The sequence below is a fragment of the Papio anubis genome, chromosome 9 (genome assembly GCF_008728515.1).
Source record: "Papio anubis isolate 15944 chromosome 9, Panubis1.0, whole genome shotgun sequence".
NCBI classification, from domain to species: domain Eukaryota; kingdom Metazoa; phylum Chordata; class Mammalia; order Primates; family Cercopithecidae; genus Papio; species Papio anubis.
In genome coordinates, this window is record NC_044984.1 from 77,366,167 (window position 1) to 77,392,839 (window position 26,673).

The 26,673-nt window shown below is 36.1% G+C and overlaps 1 protein-coding gene and 1 non-coding gene across 4 annotated transcripts in view; both read left to right on the top strand.

Annotated features, from left to right (window-relative positions):
* The window catches only part of TMTC2 (transmembrane O-mannosyltransferase targeting cadherins 2), a 482,099-nt gene that overhangs the window by 362,067 nt on the left and 93,359 nt on the right, over positions 1 to 26,673 (top strand). For all 3 annotated transcript variants that reach the window (XM_003906839.5, XM_017946044.3, XM_017946043.3), the window contains one exon: positions 15,034 to 15,115. In XM_003906839.5, coding sequence (XP_003906888.1) covers positions 15,034 to 15,115 — 82 coding nt within the window. The remainder of the gene's footprint in view (positions 1 to 15,033; positions 15,116 to 26,673) is intronic.
* Positions 5,990 to 6,094, top strand: LOC116269021. Its single transcript, XR_004176344.1, has one exon. It is a non-coding gene; the product is annotated as a U6 spliceosomal RNA (small nuclear RNA).

The following is a 26,673-nucleotide window of genomic DNA, read 5'->3' on the forward strand; positions in this document are numbered from 1 at the left end:
CTCTTTGTGCATGTTTTCCCCTTTCCACCTAGTTTAAATGTTTCTGTAATCTTAATATGCACTACCGCTAGTCACTTCACACTCTAGAAGCGAAAGTGAATGAGTATTGCTTACTAAACATTGCTGTTTTGTATAGATCTTTCTTTATTTGTAAGTCACAGAAAATTATTGTTCACGGAAGGTGACTCAAGAATCTTTCGCCTGGTAGGAAGTAGAAATCTGATAAAGTTTAGTTGTTACATAACCCTGTTTTGTCAAAAAAAAAAAAATGTGTTTTGAGTTGATTAGTATCAAATTAACATTTGTAAACTGCTGGTCCTTTTAACTAGTGTTAAATTAAGAAAAATTTTCCATTAAGCAGAATTTCTAAATAATTGTCTTAATTGGATCTTGTAAAGAGAAATTTTAAGCCACCAGCACTTGGACTGACTAGATAGCCCATTGCTTTGATGCCTGGCCAATTTTTCCTCCATCTGTGAGTCAGCTTAAGTATGCCTACTCTTTTTCCAACCTCCCCTGACTCACTCGTGCAGAACAGAGGCCCTGCTCTCTGTTTTCCCCTTATGTCCCTACTGTGCCCTTGTGTAACAAGAGCCCTTTTAAGTATGATCTTCAATTTGATAAGGGCCTGCCTCTGGAGTTGGCATGATGTTCCACCATGTATAAGAGTAGGAATTACCTCAGTTTATCTTTTCCTATCCAGTGTTGCACACAATGCCAGGCATATAGTAGGTACTCTAGTCTAAATACACGGTAAGGAATGGGTGGAAGCATGAGTTTGTCTTTAAGCTATAATGTTAGTTTTTAAATAACGTAATGATTCCTGGTAGTGAACTTCTGGAACATGCCTACAATGTAATAGCATGAACTGTGAAGCCAGATAGCTTCTGTGTGATTCCCAACTTTGCCAGATCAAGCTTCTGTACCTGGGCAAGGCACTTCACCTCTCTGTGCCTCGGTTTCTTCTTTTGTAAAACCAGGATTATAACAGTATTTTAGGACTTTTTATGAGGATGTAATGTGACCATACATCTAAAGTACTTAGAATAGCACCTGATGCAAACCAAGTTGCTCTATAATGTTTCTGTTCTTACGATATAACCTACAAGGAAAAAGTAGAATTGCAGTGTGCTGTGACAACAGGCCCCTGAAAAAAATGTGTTTTTGTAAGTGGAGAAGATGAATGGAAACTTAATTATGCTTAGCAAATTCCCATGGTCTTCCGCTCTGAGAGGATGTCTTCGTTAATGCTCTCGTTGTTACGAGTGTCTTCGGGAATGGAAAGCTGAGGTCACAGTGAGACCTCACTGATGTTGCTAATGGAGCCTAGTGGTTTCATCTGGTGGGACATGGCAGTGTCATGGAGCCATCATTTGACTCATCTAATTGTGAATTATTGTGAGAGAGAAACAGGAATTAGGGTAACTGTAGACTTTTGTCCCAACCAGGAAGGGGGTGCTGTTATAAATACATTGAAACAGTGGGCATAGACAGAGCAGTTTCAGGAAAATCAGAATTACTTAGAAGAACATTTTAGACTTTTCAGTACATATATGACCTAGTTCACTTAAGAACCTTTCTGAGATACACTACCTTTGATATGCATCGTTACCTTGAAATTGCTTTAAGAAGATAAATGGGTCATTTATCCCTCTTCTGTTTAGTTTCATTCATTAGTACAGAATGTGAACTACACAGTTGAGTTTAGGTCTCACTGCTTTCCCCAGTCTTAGTGTCCACTGAGTGGGCCTGGGAAAAAGAGCTGATTCCTTTCCCCCATGGTAGACTGGAAAGCAGTGGAAGCAAGAGAGGATGACACGAATTAAGAAGTTACTTTTTCTTTAATCTGAATGTTTAACCACTTCCCCTGAATTGAATTCCATTTTTCTGATAGAGAATTGCAACCAGTCGTGTTTGGTTAACCCAGATCTTTGGATTTACAACTGAAAAAATAAAATAAAAAGAAACGTACTCAGATCAGTGGTTTTTCATGGCTGTTTATCTTTACGGTGTCAGAACCGGACTAGAACTTAGGTTTCTGTTATTAAATCCAATGCTATCTTCAGTACACTGGTAAATCATCAGACAATTTAGTATCTAAATAAATTAAACCTCTATGTTCTTTATAGCTGAAACTTCATATATATAGTATATTAGAGAATTATTTACATCTGGTTTCATCCTCTTACAAGAGCATTTGGATTTGAGAGCAGCAAGTGGCACTCTGCCAGTGACAAATGGAAGCCCTGTGATTGCCTTCCCATCATCCGCTACCTTTTATGGTGTCAAGGGATTTCTAGCTCTCCTTTGTGACCCAGCTGCAAAACAGCTGTTGTTTAGGCTCCTGCCTTTCCACTCTCACAAGACAGTGTTCCTTACCATCCCCACAGGGTTTAAACTTCTGCAGTACAAGTGTCAACTCCGTTCTGTGAGCTCAGGCCTCCCCTTTGGGAGCCAAACAGCATAGCACTTCTCATGTTTTCACTAAGTAGTTTGGAAGAAATGATCCAGTGAATGCTTATAGTGCTGGTGATAACAAATGAGAAACACCCATTGTACTTACAGCCACGCTGAATGGTTGGAGTCATGGCTAATAGCTAATATTTCAGGGTTTTCTAATTGCACTGATTCCCTAAGTGGAGATCACATTGACCACTTTATCCATCTAAAGTAAAGTTTCGTATTGGAAACTAGTTTTTCATGAACTTTTGGTGCCATCTTATGGATCACAGAATGCTAATAAAATTTGCATTTTTTTTTTTTTTTCCTTATGGAGAGGAGTTGTTACCAATGATGGCAGTGGCATGAAGCTATGAGGATCACTCAGGTCTCAAGATTTAGTCAGATCTACCACGGAAACTATGCCATCCATCATTTGAGCAACAACATTTCATAAAGAGAGTATGCATTTAAGAAAAGTGTTTTGAATGTTTGCTTTTGCAAGATGTTTAGCATTCTTCATGCATCTTTGACCACCTACTATGCATCTGGTCCTTGGATAAGTGTTGATTAAACAATTCTACTAAATTGGTTTACAATGAGCAAAAGAGATTACAAATGGCAATTAGAGTACATATGGTAAGTGTCACAACAAAAGTAGGAATCAAGTGTTGTTAGAGCACCCAGGAGGAAAAAGACTCAGCTTAAAGAATTCTGGGCAGGCTTAATTTAGTCGTGGCCATAGTTGGCAAGTTATCTAAGACAAATAGATTTTTGGGTTATTTCCTCTTCTAGTTTTAAACTAAACTAACAACAACAACAACAACAAAAAACCATACACATCAATTTTTATGCCCCCTTGTCATTTATGTTTTATGTTCTTTTAAAACAACCCTGATTGTGTCTCCTTTCCTTCTGCTGACACTGTTGCTTCTCTTTCCTTCACAGCCAGGTATGTTGGCAATTGTCTGTAATTGTTCTATCTGTTTTCTTACCCACAGCTTCCCAAATAACACCCACTTCTTCTGGCTTCCATACCTGTTAAACATACCTTCCTGCAGTTACCAGTGATCATGTTATGAAATCTAGTGGATGTTTTTCAGCATTAGATACAATTGACTTCTGCTATTTTCTTGAGACTGTATTTCACTTTACTGTCAACCTCTTGATTCAGCCTGGTAAACCACACCCTTGACATCTCAGGTATCTCAAAAGGGGCCAATCTCAACAATTCTCAAAACTAAGCTTATAATCCTACCCACTAAACTTGGCTCCCTTCCATTATTTACTATCTTCCCTTTGGTTTTGGTCCAAAAACTTAGGGGGTCACCCTTGCTACTCCATTGCCCTAGTTGCATTATCTCTGTTCTATCCATGTTATTCTGTCTCTTTTGTATAAATCTCTCTCATGTCAGTCCACTAATCTTGCTTTCATTGTCACCTGTCTACTTACCTTCTGTTCCCATTCCACTTTCTTATCCTTAGTACCCTCAGAGTGATACTCACAAAACAGCGGCTAATATTTTACTATCTTACTATGACCAATATGCCAGGTGTGCCCTGCTCTTCCCTGCATTTGTGTATGGTTCACCTTCACTCCTCTCTCCCTCACTCACCCTGGGCTTCACGCAGTGTTTTTGTTTTTCTGCCACAGATATTTACCTTTCCTGTGCCTCCACTTAGAATACTTTCATTTCTGCTTCAATTAGTTAATCATACACATATTTTGATTTTTAGATGAAGCATCAAATCTTTTGGAAACCTTCCTTGAGTACTTCCACTAAATTAGACCAACTGTTATAGGTCAAATGGCCATCAATTGTGTTCGTCACACTCTTAGCACCTGAAGTTTTTCGTGCCTCAACAGGGCAGGAGTTGCGTCTGCTCCTAATCACTGTTTTCATTCTAGGGCTCAACACAGCACTGGGAACATGGTGGGTGCCCAACAAATATTCATTGGAATGAAAGGAATCAATGAATACATTTAATGTATTGTGGAAATTTCGTTGTTTTAATTAAAAGCAGACACTTTGGTTTGTAATTCAGAGGTAAATTCTATGCATAATTCTAAAGTCTGAGAACAGCACATTTTAATATCTAGAAGGATTTTCATAATTTAAAAATGAAATTTTAGGATATACTTGTATTTATGTGTAACTTTACTGTAAATTTGATTCAAACATAGTTTCTAGTTACTTCACCTTAGCTTCCTCAGATGTTTTAATGAAATATCTGAATACTTTTTTCATCAGCTGAGATTATGAATGGATAACGCTTATGATAAGATGTTGGTTTTAACTCTACTTTGAGCTTAGTGTCATGACACAGTATAGCGACCTAAGTAATTTTCTCAGGTGGAGCTTAAGTTGTGGTTGTGCCTATCAAATTATCTCCACTGAAATGTTACTATAGTATGTGTGGGTGACCCCTTTAATTTACAAGGAAAATATACAAGTGAACAGATGTAGAAAGTAAATTAAAATGGTAACATTATAGGAAATCTGAGTAAGGTAAACACCTTCATTTATGTAATATTTATAGAAGTCAACCATGTTGTGTTTATACCTTAAAATCTAACTTTTTTTACTCATAATGTCAAATCTGTGTAGAAAACAACAGTTCAATTTGAATTCTAAGAATCTCAGATGTTTAAATATATATTTATGAAAGGTGAGTTACTTATGATTTGAAATGGTTATTTAAAATGATCCTGTATGTTTACTTGTTATAATGCTTTTTATATTTTTAATTGAAAACATTAAAATGTAAGTAGATGAGTTTTTTGCTGTTGCTTTTCCCATTTCCCCCCCTTCTTGGGATTCTTGCAAGTCTTCTTCTTTTACTTTCTTCTCATTGCAAGGTATCAGATTTCCAGTATTCTTATGTCTTGCCAATTCTCGGTCTATGGCACCCTATCTAGTTGGTGTTTCTGAATTTCTTCTATACTCTTTTATCCTATCTTCTCAATCACACAGAACTCTTATCACTCCACTACACATGCACCTTCCTATCAACATTTGCTTTCATACAGTCTTTCCCATGTGAATAAATGGTACCTGCATTCACCTATGTACAGCAAGTGAAAATTTCTGAATTCAGATTAAACGGGCATAGTGGTGTGTACCTGTAGTTCTAGCAACTTGGGAAGCTGAGTCGGGAGGGTCATTTGAACCCTGAATTTTAAGGTTGCAGTGAGCTATGATCATGCCCCTACACTCCAGCCAAGGCAACAGAGTGAGACCCCATCTGTAATTTTTTTTTTTTTTTTTTAAAGGTGGAGCCATCTTTGACTCTTCTTTTTCCGTTATATCCACACCTGATCCACTGGCCACTTGTCTTTGAAAGAGATCCTGGAATCTACTCATTTCTCATTAGTTCAACTGCTATCACTTTTATTTAAGCTGTGGAGTATTAACGTTCTAAGAGGTCTCCCTACAGACAGTTTTCTACCCAAAATCTAGAGTGTTTTCTAAAATTTATAAGTGAGATCATATTGTGCATCTGTTTCAAATCCTTCATGATGTTCCTTCCTCATCAAAAGACACACCAGGGGCCAATTCAGCAGCATATACACTAAAAGTGAAAGGACACAGAAAAGATTTCATGGCTCCTGTACAAGGACGTCACATAAATTTGTGAAGCGTTCCATATTTGCACAGTTCCCAGAGGCTGTTTGACCCTTTCTTGGTTAACACCTAAGAAAACAATATTAGTAAAAGCAATCTGTGGCATTCAAATTGAAACGAATTTTCACTACCAAAAAAAAAAAAAAAAGAAGAAGAAAAGAAAAAAGACAAAGAAATTGTGTGTTCCTTGCAGAACCCAGTAGGCCCTGCACAATCTGGTCCCTCCTATCATACTCCTGACTCACAATTTTTATGGGATTTGTTCAACTGCTGCCATGATGTTTTCCTTTACAGGCCCCAAAACTCGAAATATGCCAGATATTTGCATGCCCTGCCTACTCCCTTAAGTCACTCTTCAAATATCACTAAAGGCTTCCTTTGTCACTTTATCACACATAACCATCCCCACCCCGTCCAGTTGTGCATTGCTCTCTTCCACATTCTTTTTCACACAACACTTAAGACTGACAGTGTTACCTACTCATGTGTAAACTACAGATTCCACCACTAAAATGTGAGCTGCACCAGGGAAGGAACTTTGTCTTGATTACCAAGGCCTGGAACCTAGCCTATCACATAGCAGGAACTTAAACCATTTTTATAGAGTGAAACATCACATCTCTGAAGCCTTCTCTTTCATTTCTCAGTACTTAGATGTACTGTGGTCTTCAGCCACTTATTTTGACCAATAGCATAGTGCATTTTTTTTAACAGTCTACACTAGATGTGTTCTCTCCTCGTCAGTATCGAAAGATCCAGTGACTAATCTTTTTATTCACCTTTGAAATCCCTACAGTAAAATGAGCCAATTTTACTGATGGTACGATTAAGAAAATGTTATTAGGTTATAAACTATAATTTACAGCCTGCTTATTTCATTTAGCACTGGATCTTGAAGAACTTTTTTGGTTTAAATAATTTTCTACACAATCATTTTAATAGAAACTTTGTATTTCATTGAAATGATTTTTGGTTAATCAAGTTCATGCTGGTGGACATTGAGTTTGTATAAACAGTATTATAATAAAAATGAATAACAACTTCTTTGTATTTACAGGTATTTTCTTAGAACAAATGCATAGAAATAGAATCAGTTGGCTAGTGTGTCTGTGATTTAATGCTTTTCATATGTGTCAAATTTCCCCCAGGATGGTTTTGTTACATATTACTGTATTTTAACAATGTGTCATATGAACACCTGTTTTTATGAACCCTCAGGAATATTGAATTCTCTCTTTATTTGCGAAATTTTTTGATAGATGAATAACATCTCCTTGTATCAATTTACATTTTAGGTAAACTGAATACATGTTTCTTTAGAAATTCTGACCATTATTTTTTGGTATTTGCAAACTATTCACATGTGCCCTTTGCTCATGTAACGTATCTGGCTCCCAGGCCGGAAAGGCAGCTGAATGTGATGATCCACTTCTTTATCTTGGAGTGAAGCTCAGTCTGCTGCAGTCTTTTATTCCCACTTGGTCAGCCATTTAATTTCAGCCAGTTTTGTGACCTCCTCCTTTCCCAGGGGTTAACCTAAATGTGGGAGGCATAATGGTGCTCACAAAGCTGGGAAAGAGGCTGTCCTGGCCATCTGATCTGAGCTACCACCACCTTAAAGCCTGATGGCTCTGCAGTGGCACTGGGGATGGGCTTCAGGGAAGATTTGCTCAGGAGTCCAGCCTTGTTCTGGGCATACCAAGGAAATCATTCCTCCCTTGTGAGGTCTCCTCGCTGAATCTGGATGTTGTCCTTGAACAGTGTGCAGCATTCACTTTGACCTCTAGCTGCCCTTGGTGTCACTTGATATAATTTTTCAATCAGCTTAGGTCCTATGACACTATAAGTATCTTTCAGCCAGCCTCTACTTTAGGATGTTTAGGAAAAGAGGGCACAGAAGACCAGACATTTATGGAAAGTGGGACTTGAATGATAATTAAGGGAGGACAAACATTAATATCAGTTAACTGTTCAGCCAGATCATTGCTGTATCAGGTAGCTTTATTCTGTAATTTCTATTTATGATGTTTATATAATATTTATTATATTTTAAAAGCTTTCCAGAAGATGTACTAATCTAGCCCTAAGAAAATGAAACTCATGGTCACATTTTGGGTATCTGACAATTTGATGGGGAAATATTTTGTAATATGCAGATAAACGAATCATGAAAGTTACCACTGCCCTGTCCCTTTACTTTGCCTCTAATTAAGGTTAGCTCTGACTCATAGTATATAACATTGGGGAGAGGCCATTACACTTAAATGGTTTTATATAAATCATCTTGGTTTGTAAGAATAAGTTGAACTGTTAGGGGTTTTTTTCATGGTTTCTTTTTTTGTTTGAGGAGGAAACACTTTTTTATCCTGAAAACGTATCACATAAAAATACTGTGATGCTTAAAAAGACTCAGATACAAGAAGTTGGGAAGGCTGTGTGTGTGGTAGTGAGAGGGAGAGATAAAGAATGTTTGTTAATGGGCACAAACATTAGATAGAAGAAAAAAGTTGTAATGTTCTATAGCAGAATATGGTGATTGTACTTAACACCAATGTATTGTATGTTCAGACTGCTAGAAGAGAGGATTTGAAATGTTTTCAGCATATAGAAATCATAAATATTTATACTCAAGGTGATGGACACCCCACCTCAACACACTCTGACTTGGTCATTATACGGAGTATCACATGTAACAGAATGTCACATGTAATACATAAATATGTACAAATACTTGTATCAATAAAATTTTTAAAAACATTTTTTAAACTATCAAATAATGTTCCTTTTATATGTAAATTATGGTCATCACAAATGTTTACACTCATTTAACTATAATGCATTGTTAAACATATTTTTCAAACTGCACATAAGTTTTTGGACCTGTTTTTTCAGCTGCTTCCCTTTCATATTTGTTATTCGTATAGAGATAACATTTGAAAGTGAAATGAAAATATGATTTGCATTGGTTGTGAAAAATAACAGACACTCATAATTTTAAGAAATTCCCAAAGAGTAAACACCAGACATATGGAAGTGGCTGCTAGAACACACTACTTAAGAGACTGTTCCTTCCCCAGACTTGCAGCAGCCTCTAAATAAAGGGTAGAGCCACTGAAATGAAGTTCTCTGGTTTGTTCTTGATTTTGTTCTAGTTGGTATTCCTACTGATGCTGAAGGTATAGGTAATCACCAGCTAAGATATAAATATTTGTTTGAGAATGTGAGCTAGTTTGGAAGAACTATTTTTATCATTTTAGAAACCTTAGCTGATATGACATTTTCCAGATATGAAATGGAGAAGTTACTACTTTGTTCACAGCTCTGTAATTTACTAATAACATGTGAACATCAATAACTAAGTAGCAACTATAAGCTATTAAGTTATATAAAGAAAATAGGGCCATGCATGGTGGCTCACACCTGTAATCCCACTTTGGGAGACCAAGGCAGCTGGATCACTTGAGACCAGGAGTTCAAGACTAGCCTGGCCAACATGGTGAAAGCCTATGTCTACTTAAAAATACAAAAATTAGCTGGGTGTGGTGGTGCACGCTGTATTCCCAGCTTCTCCAGAGGCCGGGACATGAGAATGACTTAAACCCAGGAGACAGAGGTTGCAGTAAACTGAGATCGCACCACTGCACTCCAGCCTGGGTGACAGAGTGAGACTCTTGGGACTCTGTCTCATTGAAAAAATAAAAAAAGAAAAAGAAAAGAAATCATAGTAGCCTATTTATATGTTGACTGGTTATTGTATTTACGGAATGCTTGGATGGCTATAGAAGAAAAGGTAAAGATTTGTGTTAGTTTATAGAACAAGATTAATGCACTAATTACATTTGGGGAAAAAAGTGTATATATACATACATTTATACATAAATGTATTATATATTTACCATATAAATGTATTATATATTCATATTTATGTATAGTAGAAAAAAACTGTTTTTTCCTATTATGCTCTCAACTTAGAACACTTCTAACACAAGTGTCAGTGCGAGAATTCCCCACAAACCAATCATCAGAGTTACCACAGACCAAGCCGTTGTCCAGCAGACACGAACAGAATGCCCTACTATTAAATTCTGACACTAACCAGAGTTAGCGCAGACCTCACAGTTAAGAACTCAGTCTCACAAAACTGCTGCCCCACTTTAGGTGCCAATCCAAGTTGTAGGTTTCCAGGTTACCCACAACTTCTATACAACACGACTACAAATTGGAGGTTCCCATGACCCTCTTGCCGGGTCCAGTTTGCTAGTGTGACTCACAGATCCCAGGAAAACAGATGACTTACTATTGCCAAATTATTACAAAGGATATTTTAAAGGAGACAATTGAACAGCCAGATAAAGAGATACACAGGGGGAGGTTTGCAAACATCCTTAGCATAGGAACGTCTGTCCTGGTGGAATTGAGGTGTGCCACCCTACTGGAGTATAGACATGTTCTTATTCATCAGTACAGAAGCTTTCCAAATCCTGTAATTCAGGGATATTTATGGAGGCTTCTTCATGCAGGCCTAATAAATTATTAACTCAGCCTCCATCCCTTCTCCTCTTCCCAGAGAATAGTGGGAAGGGGTAGAGCTGAAAATTCCAAGTTTCTAATCATGGCTTGATCTTCCTGGTGACCAGCCCCCATCCAGGAGCCTATCAAGATTTGCCTCATAAGAACAAAAGACACCTCTATTCCCTAGAAAATTTCGAAGAATTAGAAGCTGTGTATCAGGAAACTAGGGTAAAAGACCAAATATTAGAGCAAAAGTTTCTCCTAGCACCCCTATAGCTCAAGAAATTACAAGGATGTTAGAAATTCTGTACCAGGAATTGGGGATGAAGACCAAAATACACATATTTCCTATTATAAATTGAAATACTAAAATTTACATATTTAAATATATAAAAAATATGTATTTACATAAACACTCAAAGTCGTATTCATAATGCAATGCCACAATGAAAGGGCTTGGTGCCTTCAGGTGTCATTTGGTAAAATATTTCTGAGTTGTGGTTATCAAGACACACTACAGAGTTGGTAATTGATGTAATAAATAATTTGTCACTAAAGATAAGGGACAAATGTCTGAGTATAGTTTACTCTTTAAAAATAAAACAATTTAAGCTGAAGCCATAATAGTCTAATTATCTCTTACATTTAATATTCCTCCCTGCTTTAAGGGAAGTTTTAGAAATAATTGAAGGACTGTGTGTGTGTGTATGACAATATGTGTGTGTGTTTATATTGTGTATTTTGTAGTTAGATAAACCATTGATCAGTCATTGGGAGAAATGCCGCTTGCCTTGTACATCCACTCAGCCGGGCACCGGAGCTAAACAGTAGTAGTGGCATCCAGTTTAGTTAAGAAAACAAAATGAGTTAGCTTAATACTGATCCCATGATACAGATTAGGCTAAACAAACTTTACTGAATATTTCTCTTACATTTCTATGTTTTATTAATGCCAATCAGAGTGGACCTGACCAGGCACTTTCCTAATTGGGATGGTGGGGTTTTTTTTGTTTTTTTTTTTTTTTTTTCCGTGAGTTTAATAAATATTGGTTGTCTTTAATACTCAATACAGTCCCTTTTTCTTCATTTCCGAACCAGTACTTGTGTTCAGACATGTCAGCCAGTAAACAAAATGAGGAATAATGTTTGTTTGTGTAGAATGCTGACATAATCTAAAAGACACAAGGAAAAGTTTGGTGAGAAATGACTTTTTCTTTACTTTAACTGCCAACCATCTAGAACAATAACAGTTGAAATAGTAAATTTGATTAAACATATTACCTCTTCTTCCTCATGCTTCCCTCCTACAAATCAGCAACCTTTATCCCTGGTTGGCTTTTAATTTTATATACAGCAAGTCCTCACTTAACGTAGTTGATATATTCTTGGACACTGCAACTTTAATAAAGCAAAAGGATGAACAGCAGGTCCTTGAAATAGCATTGTTTTATTTGATGTTGTTTTGTTATAATGCTGATAAGGAAAAAAAAAAGTGATTTCATCATATGTCATTTCACTTGAAGTTGCTATTTCCAAGAACGGATTGACCACATTAAGTGAGGGCTTACTGTACTCTCCTGAGAACTGTCTTTTCCTCTTTATCATTTGGCAATTGGCTAAATAAATAGTAGTCAAATCAGAAAGATGGATTTTTGTGTGGTGGTACAATGTCTCCCCCTAGAAAGAATGTTCTGGCCTTCAATGTGTTTATTTTGCATCTAGGAAAGCATGAGACTCATTGCATTTAAACATTTGATCTACTGAGCAACAAGAGGGTACTGTCCTCTGAGTTTTGCTGCATGTTTTAAAAATCTCATAATATTGTTTTGCCAATGGACTATACAGAGAGATTTTTACTACCCTGTTTGCTGTGGCATTGATAAAAGAGCCAGTTCCTTCTTTTCTGTTCTTAAAACTTAAGTGGAAGCTTCCTTTTTAAATCTTTGCATATGACATTTGTATAGACAGTGCTTTACTGATGATAGCTTTCATTTTACATCTTTTTTCTTAAAGTATCATTTTTTGCAAGTTCTTTGTATATTGCTTTCCAGTGATGATTTTGTCAGATGACCTTGTGTTTTTGGGGGCTATATATAAAACTAAATACATTATTTGTCATTTATAACTCTGCATTTTTTGCATACTATCAAATATATGTGTGTGTGTATACATATAAAGTAGCAGTTAACATTTATTATAAACATATACGTAGGTAGTATAATAGTTAATTTACATGTATCATATCAGAGAAATCAGAAATCCTAGGAGATAGGTTTTATTATTATCCTTTTAAAAAATTAAGACTATTTTAGAGTAGTTTTAGGTTATTAAAAATTGAGCAGAAAGTACAGAGTGTTCCCATAAACCTCCTCACCTTCCAGCAACCCCAGATATACAGTTTCCCCTATTATGATCAACTTACTTTGGTGTGGTAGATTTGTTACAGTTGATGAATGAATTACAGTCTACAGTTGATATTGCAGTTCACTCTTTGTGTTGAGTATTCTATGAATTTGGACAAGTGCTTAATGGCATGTACCTACCATTATAGTATCAGATGAAATAGTTGCATTACCCTAAAAATCGCATGCTCTGCCTGTCCTCTTTTTTTCTTTCTTTCTTTTTTTTGTATTAAATAAATTATAGTTACGAGATGAAATAATTTTCCAAGGGTCACATAGCTAAACAAGTATGGGAGCTGTTCTGCTTCACTAGAATCTGTGCTCCTAGTTTATACATTTGGCTGCCTGATTTGTTACAGTTACTAAATCATTTAGGGAAACTTAATTGGTAAGATTCTTGCTAATTCTTCTTATTTGTAACTTTATGAAAGTGTATGTATAGGAAACATTCTGTCTGTGCTTTCCTTTGAAGTTAAAATATTGGGGGAAACATTGCAGGGAATTTAAAAATTTTTAATTATTGGTATTTGACAAGATTTGCGATTTAAGGAGGAGTTACTGAATAGAGTAGCATTACTGAATTGATAGAAAAAATGAGGAAGTCAGTTGTCTGACCCTTTGCTTATCACTAGCTATAGGTGTTAGAGACAGTAGGCTATGTCCTAGCTACTAGAATAATGAGTTAATGAAGGACATAGCAACAGTAAGTTTATTTTTTAAACAAGGGAATGAACAAAAGGAGAGGGAGTATGGAGAAAAGAGTCAAAGCTGCCTAGCATGTAGCACAAGTTGTCCAACCCGCAGCCTGCAGGCAGCATGCAGCCCAGGACAGCTTTGAACACAGCCCAACACAAATTCATAAACTTTCGTAAAACTTTATGAGAGTTATGCATGAACCTTTAAAAAAAAAAAAACTGATCAGCTATCATTAGTGTTAGTGTACTTTATGTGGGTACAATTCTTCTTCTTCCAGTGTGGCCGAGGAAAGCCAAAAGATTAGACACCCCTAATGTAGCATATTAGGTTAATTATATACCTCTAACAGTTTTAAAAATATACGCAAAGTAAGAAAAAAACATTGCCTGAAGTTTATGTAGGTAGAGAGTATATAAATTAGGAACAGGCAGATGAGGTCATTTGTCTTTACCGTGGTCTGTGGCTTTGGGCACCACCCAGTGCCTTACTACCCTTCACAGTCACTGTACATCTTCATCCCAACCATGCCAAACAAGATAGAACTGTTCCAGGAAAGTGCTTCTTAGGGTTGTTCTCCTGTCTTGTGCCATCCCTCTGTGTTACAGTGGAGGTAACTGTGGTTCAGAGGCGATAACTAGGTGAAGAATGTATTACTTATAGAATCTGTTTCCCCTGTAGTAGTCTTTAATGAAAAGTCAATTTGTTGTATGTAAACATTTTCCCATTTTTTGCTTTTTCTTGTGCATATGATGGTAATATTTACTTAAAACTGCAACAAAGAAGGTGACCTAGCTTTAGATTAAATCCTGGATTAGCAGAATTTTAGTCCTGAATGAGGGCAGCGAGGATAAATAGTAGCTGCTTGAGATTCACCAAATTGTGACTTCTTTTCTTCATAAAGGATGACAAAATCTCCTCAAAATTTAAAATGGTCGCAGTTCTTTACAAAGAAAAAGAAGGAATGAAGAGGAAACAAAGGGAGAAAATAAAATAGAAAATGACAATAATGTTTCTTTAAAACTGTCTTGTCTTTCTGGTTTCCATGAAACCTTTTTTTTTTTTTTTTTTTTTTTTTTTTTTTTCCTCGTCTCTTGCTTTCCTGGCCTGATGTTTTTGGTAGGCCATTCTTATCTTCTGTTATATATTCTTCATGCCTTCTAGGGCTCAGACCTCAGTGTTCTCTCTCAACACTTTTCCCTTGATCACCCTCATTTAGATAAAAACAAAATGTTGTTTGATTTTTTTTTTCTTTCCTATGATGATTACCAAGTAGACATTTGGCTACTTCAGTTAGGTGCAGGCAGTGAAGAATCCCTCATGATCTGTTGCTGAATCATCCATTTTCTTTGTTTTTCAAGGGTCGTAAGAGTGAGGCTGAAAAGCTCTTCTTGAAGGCTATTGAGCTGGATCCCACCAAAGGAAACTGTTACATGCATTATGGTGAGTGGTTGATAGCTTTTTTCCACGTCCCCCACATTTACTATTAATGTTGATACGAAATCTAGGTTTTGCTGGTAAAGAACATCTTAAGAGGAGATGGACTTTGTTATTGCAGATTTAGCCTCATGCTATATTCCTACCTTCTCATTCAAATCAGTCCTATTAAAGGGGCTGTGTGTTATATTTTCCTTTAGTAATTTTAATAGGATTTTAACAGGGATGGCATTGCACAGTTGTTTTTTTCAAGTTCAGTGTGGAGTTTAAATGAGATCTCATCAGGAAAGCATCTAGCTCCTTGCCTTATGCATAGTTTATAATAAAACATTTGCTTCTCTTCATTCTAAATGATAATGTATTCCTCACTGAGCATGTCATTTTGAAGTTTTAGAAGTTTACATTTTGACCTCAAAAATCTTACTTTTTGGAAGATATGGATGTACACCAGCCTGTAAATCCCAAATATTGAGGCCGAGGATAAGCTGTAGAGGGTGCAAAGGATGGCTGTCTCATTTCGTTGAGCCTTGGCCTTAATCAGTCTAGAATAAGGTTACATAACAACTCTGTCACACTCTGCTTTGTCATTAGTAGTGAGTCATGTGTTTAGTGAGGCGAAGTATATAGCTGGTTTGATATTGTGTAAGATGTGCTTATTTCTGCCAGATTTGCAGTTGGAATTTCTTTTAGGGAGCCAAAATGCATTTACTTTAGCTGATCCCTTGGGGGGAAAAAGTGTTTTTTTTTTTTATCACTGTTGGCTTTGATGTATTAGTAACTATCAACTAGTAAACTTAAAAGTGGACAGAAATTAAATATAAGGAAATAAAGCTAATATACTAGTAGAATAATTCCGTCTCCTAGCTTCTAGCTAGTAAAAATAAATCAGTGACAGGCTGCAAGTGTAGAAGAATGGAAATAATAAAATAATGGAGATACTCGAACAACCACAAATTCATTTTTTAATTTATGTTATTGTGTGTCTGTGTTTACAAACCTAGGGTTGCAGTGCATTATCTTTCCAGCATTAATGCAGGATGGTACAACTCCTGATTTTGTTTCACAACGCAGTTGTAATGCCATGTTAAAATAGTAGTCAACTAATTTAAGTTTGCTACAGAATTTATTTTTATTTTTATAGGTTTTCCTATATGAAGTACTTCAGGATTTTCTTATGTCTAGTATTTTTGGGTACCTCAACTGTACGTGAAAGTAGTTCCATGGTGATTTTCCCTGAGTGCTAAAAGGGCTGCCTGTCATTGCATGTTATTAAATAGAAGTTTGTTTTTTTGGTTTTTTTTTCACTATCTACTGCCTGCATTTCATTTGCCTCATAATAATTGTACTACTGCATCTTCTAAACTTGTTTCCTATAATATTATAGACTATATTATAGATAGATTTTTCACAATCAGTTTCTTCAAACCGTATCATTGCTCCATTTGAATTGCAATTTCACTATTTTATTAATTTTAAATGTTGTCCCCCTTATTAATCTGGTTATATCCATCCTCTATCTTATAAAAAAAAATTATTGTGAGCTTTACATGACATCACGCTCCTAAAATATTTTTTCCAGTTGTGATAGTAGTGGGTATTTCTCCCATGAGAAATTTTTGGATTTAGTTGAACAGAAAGTTCTACAAACTTTTTTTTTTTTTTTTTTTTTTTTAATTTTTTGAGATGGAATTTCACTCTTGTTGCCCAGGCTGGAGTGCAATGGTGCTATCTCGGCTCACTGCAACCTCCACCTCCTAGGTTCAAGCGATTCTCCTGCCTCAGCCTCCTGAGTAGCTGGTATTACAGACACCCGCCACCATACCCAGCTAATTTTTTTTTTTTTTTTTTTTGTATTTTTAGTAGAGATGGGGTTTCACCATGTTGGCCAGGCTAGTCTTAAAACTCCTGACCTCTGGTGATCCATCTGCCTTGGCCTCCCAAAATTCTGGGGTTAGAGGCATGAGCCACCGTGCCCAGTCTACAAACTTTTTATTTTATACGGTATTTAGAAAGCAGTGATAGCAAATGTCTTTAAATGCATGTGTAAAAACTGATTCTTCTTAGTACCCTTGGATTAAGTATTTTTGACACACATACATTATAAGGAGTATTTTATTTTCTAAAGGAGGAATGACTATATAATTCAATATAATTTTATGAAATATAATGTTAGGTATTTTATGAAATTTTGTAAGTTTCAATATTTTTTCCTACTTTGGAATTGGTAATAGAAAGAACTCAAAATGAGGTTCCAACAAGGAGTAATAGTTAGGGCAAAATAATCTACAAACAGATGGGAAGGCCATAATTGAGTGCATGATATTCTTTGCTCATTGTGCTCAGATTATAAACCATGAAAATTTAAGGGAATCTTAATGATTTTCATTTAGAGGAATCTATTTGAAAGGATTGAATTTTAGAACTGGAACTGTAAAGTTCTGTTAAAATTATATAATATAACCGGTCTGTTGAACAAATAAGTAGATTGAAACCTAGAGAAATGAAATTGACTTGCTCAAGTTAATTACAGGTAACTTTTGGATTCCTTGACTACTGTCATGCTTTTTCTTCCATAAAATATATTCTGAGCTCGGGCACGGTGGCTCATTCCTGTAATCCCAGCACTTTGGGAGGCTGAGGCGGGCAGATCACTAGATCAGGAGTCAAGAACAGCCTGGCCAACATGGAGAAACCACATCTCTACTAAAAATGCAAAAACTAGCTGGGCATGGTGGTGCATGCCTGTAATCCTAGCTACTCAGGAGGCTGAGGCAGGAGAATCACTTGAAGCTGGGAGGCAGAAGTTGAGTGAGCTGAGATCACACCACTGTGCTCCAGCCCGGGTGAGACAGCAAGACTCTGTCTCAAAAAAAAAAAAAAAAAAAAAAAAAAAAGAAAGAAAGAAAGAAAAAAAAAAGTATATATATATAAAAAATATATTCTGTTTTGTTTGGGGGTTTTGTGGTTTTATTTATTTTTTTGTTTCCTTTTTTTTCCCCAAAATATTGGCAAATAGAGACGTAGGTAGATATTTTCAATCAATAGGCCCTGCTGTGCACAGTTTTAGAACTCAAATTCATATGTCATGACTTATTTTACAGTTCATGAGAATATTTTTAGTAATTTTATTATTTATACAGTGTATCTACTATGTGCAACCTCACTGTTCTGTGTTCAGAAAGAAAGTAATGCTCTATAGGAAATAAACAGGATGATGTCACTTTTAGAAGGTGATGAGTAGGAAGTTGGATACTCCTTGAGACAAGGTAGTCAGATAAAGCATTTTTGAGAATATGATATTTGAAATCTCTATGTTAATCCAACTATTAAAGAGCCAGGTTCATACAGAAGAAAGAGAAAGTTAAAAGGTTTAAGACAATATTAAGCTTGTGTTCACAGCAGAGAAAAAAAAAAGCTAATGTGACTGGAACACATTGAACCAGGTAGGAAAATGGGAGGAAAGGAGGCCACAGAGGAATCAGAGGTAGAGCCCATAGGGACTTGGAGACTGAGCTAAGGAGTTTTGCATTTTATTTTAAGTGTATTGGAAGGGCCCACGTGGAGAAGACAGGACTAGAGAAAGGTCAGAATAGAACAAGGGAAACTCTGTAGATAGTTGTTGCAATGTTTTCATCAAGAGATGATGGTGGTTTGCACTTGGAAGTAGTTGTGGGAATGTAAATATTTATACTGAAATTATATGTTTACTTCCTTTAGAAGATTTTAACGTAAGAGTAGAGATGGTGTGTTTTCCATTTTTGTATCATCAATATATCTACTATATTGCTGTTTATACAGTAATGTACAATGTGTATTGAGCTCAGTGAGGAATATTCTCCATTCTAGAATTGGATCCGGATTACAAAATTGCCTGAAAGGATGTTCTATTTGAATTTTATTTCTTGTTTAAGGAAATACATACTATGATTCTCGTATTAGTTTCTTGCCAACTTGCTGGTTATATATATTCTTAGATTGTTATGCCAACAGATTGAATGAATAATAACACTTCCTCAGCTTAAAAATAAATGTTTAAATGAAATATATGTGTTTTGAGTCTTTTAAAAATGCTTTTGCAAATGCCAATGAAAATGCCAGAGTTTGAGTGAATTTTGTATGGGAAATCCACTCTCTTGTGTGATTTTGTACTTCTGATTTGCTTGTTAGTGAATTTCCAAGTGATTTGGAAAATATATCTAGTTGGGATTAGACAGAAGGAATTAGGATAGGATTTATATTTGCTGCAGTGGTGATTAGAAGGCAGTGTTTTAAAATGCTATCAGTTACTTGTATTTTTGTATCCACTAGTTTTGTTTGGGGGAAGGGATTGAATTGCAGATTGTCTTTTTTTTTGTTTTTTCGATTGGCTTGCAAGAAAGAAAGCTAGGCAGGTTTATTCAGTTGGTTCAGTGAGTTGGTTAAAGGTTGTGCTGTGTGGTACCTATAGTCTCTGGGATTCAGATTTCTCATCTGTAAAGTGAAGGATTGACATGGACTCCAAAAATGTTTTCTAGTACTCCGATTTCTTGTCGTTTGTAACATATACCCAATTTCTTACAGCTCCTTTATCAAAATTTTAAGGAATGTGTAGAAAATAGGTTTCAAACTATGGTCTTAGTAATAATACAACACTGTGTATTTGTATGTTGTCAAGTATTCCCATGTCCAAGTGAGGCAAATAATATAAAGTCTTTATTGAATTCAGTTTATAAATCTCAAAGGTGAGGATTTGGTGTCTTGGTGTCTCATGTGGGCCTGTAATTCAAGGGATTCTTTGAATTCTCCTGTGCCCTCCAAAAGAATGAAGATCAAGACGAGAAGTCTCTCTCTAAAAATTACTAGAAAAACCATTGTTTCAGATAGAATACATTATGAATTTTTTCTGTAGGTGCATAGTAGTAAATTTGGTGTCGCTTGAAACAATTTAAATCAGTGAACTTTTGTTACAAGGTACCTACTGCATATAAATTCTGGCACATGGGGAATTCATGAAATATTAAGGACTGATGTTTGAAAAGTTAAAAGGGAGGAGATTGTAATACTATTGAAAAAAAGTACTCTTATGTACAACTCAGACAGTTTCTTCTTTTCCTGCCTTCCTATTAACAGTGAGTTTCTAAAAAGCTATGGTCCCATTATATTTGTTATTGATACGGTGACATAGTTCATTTCCAAGGGTTCAGCTGTGTAGTGATGAGTCCTAAACCTCTTACTTGTAACCTCCTGCTCAGTATTTATCCAGCACCATACTAGATACAGGGACACAGCAGAGAGTAAGACCAGCTCTAGAGGATCTTACAAACTGGGAAGGAGGTACAAATTGTAAAAATAGTAGTTTAATTAGTTTTTAAAAGTCCATCATTCTTGCTTGTGAGCTCATAGAAAAGTATAGATTTTTTTAAATTATAATTATCTGGATTATTATTATTTGCCTCTATTGTCAGTTTTAGAATGCTACTATTATATATTTATTAAGCACTTTGTCATCTGTCTTATGTTTTCTTGTCCTAGTCTTTTTTGCTTCATCATCCAACCCCTGTGAGGTAGGAATGAATCCTAATTACATTTGACTGAGAAAATGGAAGTTCAGAATTTTTAAGTGACTTCCTATTTCAGAAATGTTCAATGTGTTTAGTGGAGGAAGAACTTGAAAAGTCCAGCCCTTTCAACTTTTAAATCCAGAACTTTCTACTGTTGTTATTATTATACTCTGTTTTTCTCTAGGATGGTGTCCTAGTCCATTTTGCTATAACGGAATACCTGAGACTGGGTAATTGATAAAGAAAAGAGGTTTATTTATGTCTGTAGGCTAGTAAATTCAAGGGCATTGCCTTTGCTTCTGGTGAGGGCTTTTCGCTACCTCATAACTTTGTAGAAGAAAGTCAAAGGGGAAGAAGAGACATGAGAAGACAGAGAACCTGTGGGGCATCCAGGCTTTGTAAGAACTCACTCTCATGGGAACTAATCCATAGTCATAAGAACTAATCCAGTCTCACCAGAGAACTCACTACCACTAAAAGGGCACCAAGCCATTCAGGAGGGGTCCACCCTTATGACCCAGACACCTTCCTGTAGGCCCCATCTACCATCATCACCATATTGAGTATCAAATTTCAACATGAGCTTTGGTAGGAACAGGCAAACCATATCTAAACCATAGCAGATAGTTCATATATTATTTGTTTCACTTTTAAAAGTAGGCTGTGAAGGACAGTGTTAAAATAATAGGAGTGGTCTTTCAACACTGAGCACTGAAAGTAGAGGCTTGAAGTATGTAATGAGTTGAATTGGTGAGTGACCTGTGTTACTTTTCATTATTCATAACTAAAGCTAGTTAGAAAATGGTAATGGACTGAGGCTATGTTTTATCCTTTCATTTTTAGTCACTTCAAAAACAGCAAGAGGAATTTTTAAATTAAATAACCAAATAACAATATTGGCTTAATTAAAAATGAAAATAGATTTTGAGTCTTTGCAAAATTACATCGAGATTACAATTATGTTTAATACTTAAGAACAAACCATCTTTTTTTGAAAAATCAATGTTTAGTGTCCCTTTAATGCTCTAAGAAGAGGATCAGCAATTCACAGATACGTAATTAGATTAAGGTTTTTCTAAAGGTTGTTCCAAACTATTTCATTTCTCACGTGTGATTTTTTTATTTCTAAATTCCCTATTATTAAAATGTATCTAATAAATTAATACAATTTAATCTTCATACCTTTGTGTGTTTTACATGAGATACTTTCCAAAGCCTTTTATAATTAAACTTGCTCATAACTAAAATGGAAAGAGGAAATTGTTTTTGCTGAAAGCAAAGAATTAAGGAAAAATTAAAGCACTAATGTGTTTCTGAAAAGTAATATGATAAAAAGACAAGCAACAAACTGTTAATGAATAATTTCTGTAAAGGCAAAAAATAAAAGATCAATCTACTTGAGACATGAGAAACTATACAACTACAAAGAAAATAGTACATAAAGAACAAGGGATATGAAAAAATACAATTGGTTTTAAAAGTTAGGTAAACATACAATCTCAATGGAAATCAAAGGAATTCAAATATAAATAATGAATTCCCTCAAGCTGCTCTAACACTTATTCTCAGTAATTCTCTCTTGAGAATATATCTTAAGGAAATAAAGATTATCAGCAAAGATAGTAATTGAGCCTTGACTTTGCTGTTTGTTAAAGGTAAAAATGGGAAAGCATGTATCTGAAATACCTGATCTAAGTATCTGAAAAAGGGAGATGGCTAAATGAAGTGGAATTATTTCCATTTGATGAAATTTTATAAATCCTAAATTAAGGTTATGAAGGATACATAATAATGTAACAAACCTGCACGTTATGCACATGTACCCTAGAACTTAAAGTATAATAATAAAAAATAATTAAAAAAAAAATAATGAGACAACTGCCTATGTTAGGTGAAAAAAGAATAAAAGTTATACATAGAGTATGAATAAATTCTACAAAATAACTGTCATTAGAAAGCAAACCAAATTTTTAGAATATCAGAATGTTTAGAATGGATGTATTAGCTTTTTAGACATGCACCCTTTTATTTTCCTTTGTTTGGAAGGCTTAATGTTTTCTATTTTAAATTTTCTATAATGAGCACGTTACTTTTATGAAGGACAAATACTTTAATAAAATATGAAAGAACAAGCACCTTGTTTTTTGTTTGTTTGTTTGTTTTTGAGATGGAGTTTCACTCTTGTTGCACAGGCTGGGGTGCAATGGCACGATCTCAGCTCACTGCAAACTCTGCCTCCCAAGTTCAAGCGATTCTCTAGCCTCAGCTTCCTGAGTAGCTGGGATTATAGGCACCCGCTACCATGCCCAGCTAATTTTTGTATTTTTAGTAGAGACGGGGTTTTGCCATGTTTGGCCAGGCTGGTCTCGAACTCCTGACCTCAGGTGATCCACTTGCCTTGGCCTTTCAGAGTACCAGAATTACAGGCATAAGCCATGATACCTGGCCAAGAACAAGCATCTTAATCTATTGTTCAAGTAGATAGCAGGAGAATTATGGTAACCAACCAATTATCCAAAATTACTGACTAGAACTCAACATGTAAACTTCTAAGACGTAAAAATTAAGTAAGAAAGGAATAAAAAGTAGAGAAAGACCACTTGCATGGAGTCTCTATTAAATATAATATTTCCCATTATGAAATCTTCAAATATTATATTTGATGACTATATTATATATTTGACAAATCTATTATATATAATAGATTTGATGAATTCATAATATAATAGTACATTTGCTGAGTACTTTTGTGGCCTGAGAAATTCACATATAGCATCTTGTTTAATTCCCACAGCGAGATGGGGATGGTACATGACTATGTTTATTTTACAGATGAGGAAAGTGACATCATCAAGCAGTGACTTTGGAGTATATTACCCAAGGTTTCAATGCCAGTTAATAGATAAATTCTTTACAGGGGCATTTGTGCTATACTGCAATGTTATCATCTCTTATGTCAACATATATAATTATAAGACCATGCTAAGATGGTATGATCACATTCTATGGTGATGTTATTTCTCACCCACAAAGTTTGGTTGTAGCTCTTCCAAAACACGAGAAAGAAATGAAACTGTGATGTAAAGTATACTATAGGATTGCAAAATGCTTCACAATATTAGGATGATTAAATCAATTCAAGTAATACGGTGTGTCCTTACTCCACAGTTATGAAAATTTGTAGAAAAGAAAGAGCTTGGCATCATGCTGGGCACATATGTGCTCATTAATGCTAGTGCTGTTATTACTGAAGCTCAGTGTTTAACAATTACATTCCTGACCAAGCACTGGGTACTTTTCTGCATATTTTTGTCAGTTGCCGAGTCCTGTGAAGAAATAACATTACCCCTTATTTTACGGATATAAGATTTAAGGTTCCAAGAGTTTAAGTGGCACTTTGAAGGCCCTAGGACTAGTAAGTTGGCAGAGCAAGAATTTGAGCCTCTTCTGACACCCCAGCTTACAATATGTTTATGGTTTTCCTTGTTCTTTCAAAGATACGCTCTTACTAAATGTGAGCCTTGTGAGTCCTCAGTAGTGACACAGACCCAGAGCCACATTGCTGATATTATGGAGGACTGCTGGTGAAGAGACCCAGGGAGCTCTCATCATTGTGTTCTTGAAGGCCCCAGGGAGGAAGGGCAGCTTGAGAACCTGAAAGGTGCAAAAGGAAAGGAGCTCATGGAGAAGTTAGTAAAAAGAAAAGGAAGAGGCATGGCACCAGACCTCACCCAACATGGTGTTAGTTACACTATCTCACTTGTTCCTTCTAATAACTCAGTGAGATTATACCTGTGTGAAAAGTGAAGAAACTGTAACTCAAAACCAAAGAATCAAGACAATAACCAGAGTGGCCTTGCCACAGGGTTTCCAGCCATGACCACAGTGGTGCTTCACCTAGGAAGGTTGGTAAGTCAACTTTTTTCTTTTTTTCTTTTTTTCTTTTTTTTTTTTTTTTTTTTTTGAGATGGAGTCTCACTCTGTCACCCGGGCTGGAGTGCAGTGGCGCGATCTCAGCTCACTGCAAGCTCCGCCTCCCGGGTTCACGCCATTCTCCTGCCTCAGTCTCCCAAGTAGCTGGGACTACAGGCACCCGCCACCACACCTGGCTAATTTTTTTGCATTTTTAGTAGAGATGGGGTTTCACCATTAGCCAGGATGGTCTCGATCTCTTGACCTCATGATCCGCCTGGCTCGGCCTCCCAAAGTGCTGGGATTACAGGCATGAGCCACCGCACCAGGCCAATCAACCTTTTTTCAATACAAGAATGAATAAAGAAGGGTAGACTAGCCTTTGGTTAGTTTTCAACTTCCCTTTTCTCATCTGTGCCCCCTGTTTTTGTGTATGAAAATAGAATCCACTTTAAAAAAAAAAGTTTATAACTAGGTCACGCTTTGCTAAGGAGATGTACAGTTATGTAAAATTAGCGTACTCTTTGAATCTCTCTTTTTATAGGACTTTAGAAGCCACAGAGGCAAGATGATAAGAACTTAATTAAGACGTGAATGTAGGGAGTAGACAGTGCAATAGATTTTTAACAGTGACATGAATTTGGAAGAAAGCACACCCAGCCCTACTTGCAGATTATCTCCCTGAGCATGATGTAGCTTGTGCTGCACTTTCTGCTCCTCAGTGTCATAATCTAGAGAGGATAACTATGGCCTAAAGTTGTAAGGATTTATTTACAATTTTATAAAGTAGCACATAATAAATGCTCAGTGAATTGTGACGGTGGGCATTTATTATTTTAAAATGATAATAAAAAATATTCTGGAGAATGATTAAAAATACGAAAAAATTTTTGAATAAGGTGTATAAATAAAGGGACAAATTAAGGGAAGAAGAGATATAGTAAAAACCTAGGATTAAGAAAAAGAGGACTGTATATCTCTTTACATGTAAACAAAAAGATCAGAGAAAGGGAATAATTGCAGGAGGACGGAAGATTATAAATAACCTTACAAATAAGAGAGTAGACGTTGTGCTCAACAGTCTAAACAGTTCTTTAAGGGAAAAATAATGGATCGTTTCCATTATTCCATTATTTCCATAAGTACATGCTCACTTAACTGGGTAAATCACAGGGGCTTTTCTCTGTAGCTACAAATCTCAACATGGCTCATCTTGGAGAACTCTGTAATGTCTCTGAAGTGTGTGTTGTGTGAAGATAAATTGAACATACACACACACGTTGGTGGGGCAGGAAGAGAAACAGTTTTTCCAGTCTTACCTATTTTGACTCGGCAAGCGAATCCACTTTGAGATCCTTGTTTGCAATTTATTCTTCTGCCTTAATTAAAACAATTATCTCAAAGCTTGTGTGCCCTGCTATTAACTATTCTGTGTTTTCCTTGGCACATCTTGATATGGGTATCAGAAAAGCCCATTGAGATGGTGTGCAAGCACAGTGAGAAGATCTGGAGCTCTCCTAGGAAAAGCATGTTTGGGCTCTTTGAGCTCGCTCTCTCCAGTCTCATTACTGCTCTAACTTAGTCTCAGAGGAATGGACTCCTTTCTTTAGTTACTCAGAAAATGTGTTTGAGTCCTCTTGTCTGTCTCATCTCTTTCCTTAAACTCCCTAGTGTAAAAATGCACCCCATCCTATAAATGGTGCTGCTCACCTCTGGGTCTTTGATGAGGTTGTATTCTTCATCTAGTTGCATCCTTCTCTTCCTTTTTAGGTGATAAAACCTTGCCAATAGTTTGAAACCCATTGTGAACTTATTTTCTCTTTTGAAACATACTTGAACCCTGTTGAATCTGTGTATCACTTACACCTATGATGAAATTGTGTTACCTTCCATTCCTTGTCCCTCCCCGCATTCCTTCTCTCTCCCTTATAGTTTCTTGCCTCCTCCCCAGTCTCCCTTCTTGTTCTTAGCCTGAAGAAATTCCCACACCCTGTCAGACAGTCATCATAACTCCATCAATGGTTTCCTGGCATTTCATAACCCTTTTGGAGAGAGTCAGGGGAGAAATAAATTCAGTAAAGTTCTTCTAACCTTCCTGACCTCCTTTCCAGT